This window comes from Mixophyes fleayi, chromosome 3 (genome assembly GCF_038048845.1).
Source record: "Mixophyes fleayi isolate aMixFle1 chromosome 3, aMixFle1.hap1, whole genome shotgun sequence".
Lineage (NCBI taxonomy): Eukaryota > Metazoa > Chordata > Amphibia > Anura > Limnodynastidae > Mixophyes > Mixophyes fleayi.
The window spans coordinates 164,832,244-164,840,768 of record NC_134404.1 but is presented as its reverse complement, the minus strand read 5'-3'; the positions used below and the strand labels follow the sequence as shown (position 1 = coordinate 164,840,768).

Below are 8,525 nucleotides of genomic sequence, written 5' to 3'. Positions count from 1 at the left end.
GTATGTCTGCAGGGAGTATAATTGTGTAATTGTATTGTGCTTATGTCCATACATCAGGTCATTTTGGGTAGGTGTAGTGACATGACTATATAGAGTGTCAAATAATTGCATTGCCAATAGCAGCCCCATCAGTTTAAACCTTTTAAAGGTAAAATCCATCTATATTATGTTTGACTAACTACAGAGAGATGGTAACTACAGGTTAAGGTAAGTCGTTTATCAACACATGGATAATCATAAAGAAAACTCATTCAACATAGCAATTTTAAAAATGCATTGAAAATGGTGTGTATTTATATGAGTCAATTTGGGCAGCAAATATCATCCATGGAAGTTATATGGCCAGTTACCCACTGGCATTGAAACCATGTTTTACTACACCAATAAAAATCTGCAAAAGCATGCTTCCAATGACTGCAAATCCACTTGCGCTTGCACCTATGATCAGAAGCGGCAGGGTCCATCCTTTGGACACTGAATGCTCTGTTCACAATTTGCTACTTGTGCATGCAAAATGGTCAATGGAGTTCCCCCCGACTGGAGGTGTAAGAGCTGGATAGATACCGCAGGTCAAACATGTCACGTTTAACAAGCAGAATTTCTTAAGAAGACCAGTGGGTATATCAAGACAGGAATTAGGTGTTTTGGTGTGTGTAAACAAAACAAAAAAATCTGCTTATTATCATTGTTTCTTAACCTTGACAATAAGAATAAATGTTCTCTTACTGAAAAAGGGCTGTGGTTGATTTTCTTGGAATTACCTGAATGATCTTGATTGCTATTATAAGTTTTCCAACAAGATTACACAGCAATATTCTACTTTGCATGTAATACAGCTCAGTGTTTGACTCACTGGACAACAAGGAGAGATACTGTGTGTGGCTACAAATTGTTATTCTATCGCTCAGCTCTCACACTGTAGGCTCTATTTATCATAGGTGAGAAGAGCCGCAAATCTGGTGAAAACAGGTGTTTTCACCAGAAATAGGGCTTCTACCTATTTGCCAAGCCCAAAAGCCGGCAACAGTTATCGCAGAGTATCACCAACCATTGCCTTTGCCAGAGGCCTTCTGCGATAGCCTGAGACTGGGCTTCCAGTGCAGTGCAGATGTGTGAGATTGGTCACACATGCACAGAAGGGACCCCAACTGGCCGGCAAAGCGATGAGTGTCTGCTTATCGCTGCTAGCTAGTGACGCATCACTCAGCAGCCTTAGGAACTTTTAATGATAAATAGCAGTGATAGAAGATTTTCTATCACTGTGAGAAGCAGCAATAGAAAATCTTTTCTATCATTGATTTTCATTAAAAAGAACCCTGTGTGTCAGGACAGGATTATTGGTCCACTTTAGTCATCCACCACATACTGTATGCATTGGCAAACCGAGGGGGGTTTCCTAGTGCCTGAAAATCCCCCTCCAAGCCTGGGGCAATGTATAATTGAGGTGGCTGGACCCTGCCCCCGCTTCACACTGCTCTGCTTTAAAAGGGAGAGCTGCGTGCACCTAACAGTAGTGCATGCAGCATTGCCCATGTATATTATGGGGATAGAAAGAGTTGGAGAGCAGCCAAACACTGTCTAAAATTATAGCAACGCCCCCATGCATGCTGGTCACGCCCACTGACGGCGTGGTGTGGAAGCCCCCTCTACAAATCCTGTGTTTGCCCCTGGTATGTGTTCACTTGTTCTGTTCTGCAGGTGTTAGTTATAGATGTTATCATCCCATATCAACTTATTTCCAAGGGATAGGCCCAGGATTTACATTTTTATCCTTGGAAATATTTGCCCTGTTTCTCAATATTGATCATCTGCAAAATACTATTATTCTTACCCTGCGTAATGTCTGCCATTCCCACCTTCTATTCTAAATCATGAAGTCCAAAGAGGGCTTCATGATGTAATATTTAGTGAAGAATGTGGTGCAAAACATTTAAATGTAAAATATAATTAAATTACATTATAACTAAGCTTGGCAAACATATAATGGGAAATGTACTGCAAGTTTTTCCAAGTCAGTAGCATGCATAATGGGCATAGATTTACCAACTCAACACCAAATTGTTGCTGGAAATTATTTTAAAATGTTGACATCTAAGACGCCTTACACAGGAATCATATCTTAGCTGCAAAACAATTTGTAACTTGGCACCTTGGCAAAACCATGTTGCAGTGCGAGGGGTGCAAATAAGATTATGATTTTGCACATAAGGAAAATACTGGCTGTTTTTTTCATTTAGGAGACAAATACTTAAATACAAATACTTGCTTTATTTTTACACTGACATTTAAAGTTGATCTAGGACATGCCCTACCCCAATTATAAATCTGTTCCCACATTTTAAATTTACCTCCCCTCCAATGCAACATGGTTTTGCCAAGGGGAAAATTAACTCATTTTTTTGCTTTACTTTCCTTAATGAATGAGGCCCTATGGGCCTGAGGCTTTAAGGAAAGTAAGGCAAAAAAAGGAGTAAATATTCTCTGGGACAAACCATGTTATGATGCAAGGGGTGCAAATTAGTTTATTATTTTACACATAAGTTTAATAATGGCTGTATTTTCATCTAGCACACAAATACTTGATAACTTTATTGTTACACTAAAATTTAAGGTTGATCTAGGAAATGCCATACCTTAACTATAAATCTGTCCCCATTTTTTTAAATTTACCTCCCCCTCCAATGCAACATGGTTTTGCCAAGGTGAAAATTAACTCATTTTTTTGTTTTACTTTTCTTAATGAACCAGGCCCTATATGTATAACTTTGTTATGGTGGTGATAATGTAACAAGAAATGTTACATAGTGTTAGCCTGTCATCAGGTCCCTGGGCAAGCTCTCTTCATCCCTCACAGCAGTAGATCTGTGACATGTGAAGGAAACTGGCCCAGCGAGCATAGTGCACTCTGAGAGTTTGACTAGGAAGCTGAGGCAGACTATAGTAACTGTTCTACGACCAGCTCTACTGCTATATGGACTGGAGGTAGTCTGCCCGCTATAAACCATAGTGCACTGGATAAAATGCTCTGTCCAAGGTGAAGAGGGTTGCATGGTAACCTCATGTGTTACCTGCTAAATTGTGCACAAGGCAAAAAATTAACACTAGAGCACCTGGTGATAGGTCCGCTTTAAATTAAAAATGTATAGCATTTATAATCAGATTTAACTTTTTGGGGAAATAAGAGTTTAGTAAAAACATGTTCGTAAACTATAGTGCACAGAAACTCATTAATTTTCATGTTTGCAAATTTGTATTAGTGTGAGCGAGTTTAATATTAGTTATATGTAATGAAATATATATAAATATATATATCTAATATAATATACAATGGCATTTGACATATGGTGGTAACCACCACTTCACTTTTGGATTGGAGGGGGGGTTAATGGAGGACACACCATTGATCCCAATAAGTAAATTGAGCAGGCAAGGTCTAACAGATGTGGAAGCAACCATCTGCAAATTAAAATGGGTATTGTGTATATATATATATAAATATAATAATAATAAATACACATACATATAAATATATATGTATATAAAAAGGAGAGTTGTAATTTCATTCTTTTATTATAAATAATATCTTAAAAAATACAACAAAATGCAGATTCAATAAATTAGTACATTTAATATTCAAAGCAAAAAGTGCTCGGAGTGGAACAGCTGCACAAATTGTGTTGGAACCCACAAAGTTTCTCATTGCATAGGCCTAGTGTTACATGAGAATGGTGATGTCCAATGCTGGAAGACTGTTGTGTACTAAAGCTAATAGCACTGTCCTGGGAGGGCACCAACCAGCAGCAGGTATATATTTCTTTGCACCTCTTCCTGGTCTAAGTGCAACAAACCAAGTACATGGTCCAGTGTATCTAACGGGACAGCTGACATACAGTGCTGACGTCACATACACTGATAGCACAAGCAGCGCTCACTGATATTATTATTCTCACTCCAGACTCCAGAAGTACCATTCAAATGTCCAGCTATAAAGGACTCCATATGTATAAGTTAGATATGAGAATACAGTGATTCAGTCAATTTTCTTTCAAGTATTGTCATTTCAGTCAAGTATAACCAGTTTTACTTATCTTTGGGAATATCCCATATTTTTTATTGAAGATAACATTTATTTTAATTAGAGATTGTCATTTTGGTCAAAACTGACTATTCCATGACTGAAATTCAGAGTCTATACAGAGTTATAAGAAGTGGTAGGAGACTTTGGGGCTGTGGTATACAGCGCCATGACTGAAGGACAAGTCATACAAGTAATAAATGAACTTAGAGGTATCCATCTAGATGGCTGCTTGACAGGCTCATTCAACGGTAATTAGAAACAAATAGAAATATGCAGACATTGTAGCCTTAGGTACTTTAAATGTGCAGTCCAGTACAACACAAATGTTGTATGCTCCTGGTAAAAAGTGTCCCAAGGGTATTTACGATTTGTTTGTACAGTAGTGTGGTACTAACACGACATCCCTAAGAAACAGAGTGTTGGCATATGAGGCCAGAAATGTATATCTCTGCTTATAGCTTAAGTCACATGGATTTAATTCTCAATGGTGTCTTCATCCTCTGAATCACTGCTGCTGTCTGACTCCTGGTACAAGGAAATGGTCGCTTGAACAGGGAAATTCCTCAGCAGTTCCTCTGCCTCCCGATACAAAAAGTCGTAGCACTTAGACTTAGGCCAGAATAACCTGGAAGAAAAGGAAACAAGAGATCATTACATGATACACTTTATAGACGAAGAGCTGAAAGGACAGCTCCTACTGGTCTACAAGCAGGGCTTACTGGAAATAAATATCTTACTCTATGGGTTGTGTCCCCCAGCAATGTATGAACACTGTGCTTTTCCAGCTGAGTCACTTCTGTAGTGACACATGGAAGTTAAGCTTGTCACAAGAGGGTGCTTTAACTTTTACAAATGCTGCCCTTTACCAGGTAGAAAAACACAGCAGTCCAAAGCACCAAAGTCATGTGTTACTGGGGCACACGTAGGTTTAGGGCTAATTGTGGACCTCTGGTAAGCAAGTCTAGGGGGTAAATGTATCAAGCTGAGAGTTTTCCAGGCGGGTTTGAAAAACCAATCAGATTCTAGCTATTATTTATTTAGTGCATTCTACAAAATGACAGAATCTGATAGGTTGCTATAGGCAACATCTCCACTTTTCAAACCCGCCGGAAAACTCTCAGCTTCATACATTTACCCCTAAGTCTCATACACATGTGTACACATAAAGACATGTACTGTGAAAGCTGCTCATACATGGGCAAATCAGAATCTATGTCTAATTTGACCACACACATTTGCGGCCGAATTGTACAAGTACAGCTTTTCAGCACACTGGCCAAACAGCCGAACCCTATGGGATCCCATTAGTGCTGTCAATCAATGTCTGTGCGCACTGTCAGATCCAGGTCACAGTTAGACTATATTTTCCACCAGTGCACAGTAGCATCTGACAGATCCATGTCACTCTGGGCAATGAAACTCATAAGAATAAATATGTGTCTGATAGATCTCAGTTTCATCTACATTTATTATTACAATTACTGGCTTGCAATATACTGTTTAAATTACTTTTTTCTCTTTATTTACATCTAATGAGTACAGAACTTTTGTTTATTCAATAAAAAGCTCTTACTAGATATCACAAAGCTGTTACCCACTTACATAAAATGTAATTCATATTTGTACTTACTTAACAGGGTGCTGAAAGGCTGACAACTTTTCTTTGTCATTGACAAGCTCCTGCTTTAAATTGGGTAACTGTGGATAAGAAAAGGTATTATTACAGAGATAAAAATCCCAACATTTTTACAAGATACAAGTTGGAAGTGTTAATAGACTTATACACATATAATGCATTTAATCAACGAATACTATTATTGAAAAACAAATAATTGCTTTCTAAAACATTACATGATTTTTTCATGATAATCTGTACAGGAAGGGAATTAGGTAATTGGATTTATTAAAGATAAAATAACTTTCTGAATGCCTGTGTGTTTGTATTGCATGCATGTGTATGAAAATGGGCGTGTGCCAACACACAAAAAGAATTTCAAGCAGTGAAGTCTTGGAATACCTTGGATTACTGCAGTCTCCACAATAACATGTTCGCCAAGCATCATCATCATCATCATTTATTTATATAGCGCCACTAATTCTGCAGCGCTGTACAGAGAACTCATTCACATCAGTCCCTGCCCCATTGGGGCTTACAGTCTAAATTACCTAACACACACACACACACATAGAGAGTGAAAGACACACACACAGACTAGGGTCAATTTGTTAGCAGCCAATTAACCTACCAGTATGTTTTTGTAGTGTGGGTGGAAACTGGAGCACCCGGAGGAAACCCACACAAACACAGTGAGAACATACAAACTCCTCACAGATAAGGCCATGGTTGGGAATTGAACTCATGACCTCAGTGCTGTAAGGCAGAAGTGCTAACCACTACGCCACTGTGCTGCCCATCTGCATAGCCATAACCTATATTATTGAATTAAATGCTCGCCTTCAATAAATATCAAGTAAAAAATTCTAAAATATTAGAACAGATAGTGAGAATTGTATGTTACGTACAGAATAATAGGAATTGTATAGTACATTTGGTCAGTAGTGAGAAATAGAGACCTTTGTCTGGACAAAAGATTGTAGGGGAAAACCTTTAAGACCTGTGCTTGTCTCTGAAAATTAGGGACACTTGGCATTGATTAAAGTGTGTGTGCTTTCTACATGTTTACCAAGAGTATATGTGTCATGTCTGCTTGCCCTTACTGGGCCCCGTTTGCATGTGGAAATGCATAATTATACAGTGCAAATGCACTTACATACAACTCTAATTCACCCATAAAGTCTGCAGTTAGATACATGTAAACAAGCTCCAAATAATACATAGTAATGTAGCCAGACATGGGAAATTGCAGTAGGAATGTTAAATGAGCTGTATTAACAGATTCTGATAGCCCTCTGTCACAATATAAAGGTACAGAGGGTATCTTCCTTCACATTTTCTGAATATGAAATATGAAACAGTGCACAAGATATATTGTGGTGAAGGGGAGTAGGTGTAACATGTAACATAGCAAGAGATTCAGTATAAAGTGTGTATATTTGGATGTGAAGGGTGTTGTGGATAGGCGTATGTGGTATTAGTGCAGGGGAATGGACATGTTAATGTTTTTATGGATACTACAGACGCTACAGCATTGTTTAACTACATACATTTTATCTTTTACACAAAATAAAGCACCTGTATTGATCACAGTAAACATAATAAAAATAGCTATGATATGCTATAAATATGTCATATGGTCACTTTAAACATAATAGAGCCATCTATGGCTCAGTGCAATTACATAAATGTCAGAAAAGTAGGCCCACTGAGAAATAATGTAAAGCGGACACTGCAGAATGTGGCAAATGGAATTCATTGCGACCATGAGTAATGGTACAGTCTCACTGCAGTTTTAGTACAGGTTAAGCACTTAAATATAACACAGGAATTCCAGTAAGGTATGCAGCACATATGATCAGTATATTGCTGTAAATGACCCAAGCATGATGTTCACAATAGAAAGTCATCTATGATGGTTACCTGCAGTCGACTGTTATATATGTGTTGTGCAGATACCGATGTCACTGGGATCTCATTCCAAGGTCTCCACATAGTCCCACACCTGTAAAAAATAGAAACGGTCTCTAGCACATATCATGCACGTGTCCACTAGAACTAGCCCTCGGTTTCATGTATAATAAAAGTATAGGCTCACTAATCACTCAGTATGTAGATCAATAATGACATAGAATCTCCTATATATTTTCGATAACTCTGACAAATGAAGCAGATGTCCTTGCTGCCCATGTAGTACTATATTGGAGAGTGACAGACCTGGCAGTGTCAGCAGTGTGCTCAGTGGTGGCTTGTGACAGACAACTCCTGTGCTCTCCTGTGTGATGTGATTCCATTGTAATCTCCGATGAGTCTGCTCCTCGTACAGCACGGGATGCAAAGTCTCTGGTCTGTGTTCCCGGCTCCTGTCATTTTATCTGGATGCAGTCACCTCCCTCCAGGCCTGGGTGAGACGTAGAGGTGACTGTGCGGGCTCAGTACACATGGCCAGGTGTGAATGTGCACACCCGGGATATTCAGGACACGTGCTGGGGCAGATGGTGCGGGGAGAGCTGCCCTCCTGCTGGGTCCATTATCCCAGACACTGATGTGCCCAGCCTAGCCTTACACACGATATAATAACATTGTATATGATCATACTGTTGTTGTGTAGCTAATATGTGATGAGGGTATGATTTTTATTTTTCCATAGATGTTACTTTTATTGTAGTTTAATTTCCATTACCTAGTTAACACCAAATGTAACCATTTAGGAGCTTGGGATATTTTCCTATTTTTCGTTGGATGGTGTGCCAATATTAAAGGAAACTTACTGTCTGCTTCTATAATATTTTTATCTTTATTTTAACTATAGAGTGATTTTCTTCTCAGTGG

The 8,525-nt window shown here is 38.7% G+C and overlaps 1 protein-coding gene across 1 annotated transcript; it reads right to left on the bottom strand.

Moving 5' to 3' along the window:
* Positions 1-3,625: 3,625 nt before the first annotated feature.
* RIPPLY2 (ripply transcriptional repressor 2) lies at positions 3,626-8,179 on the bottom strand. The gene is made up of 4 exons (XM_075200618.1): positions 7,911-8,179; positions 7,617-7,698; positions 5,709-5,776; positions 3,626-4,703 (listed from the first exon to the last, which is right to left on the bottom strand). The coding sequence occupies exons 1-4, from the start codon at positions 7,985-7,987 to the stop codon at positions 4,553-4,555; spliced, it is 378 nt and encodes a 125-aa protein (XP_075056719.1). The 5' UTR covers positions 7,988-8,179; the 3' UTR covers positions 3,626-4,552.
* Positions 8,180-8,525: the final 346 nt, after the last annotated feature.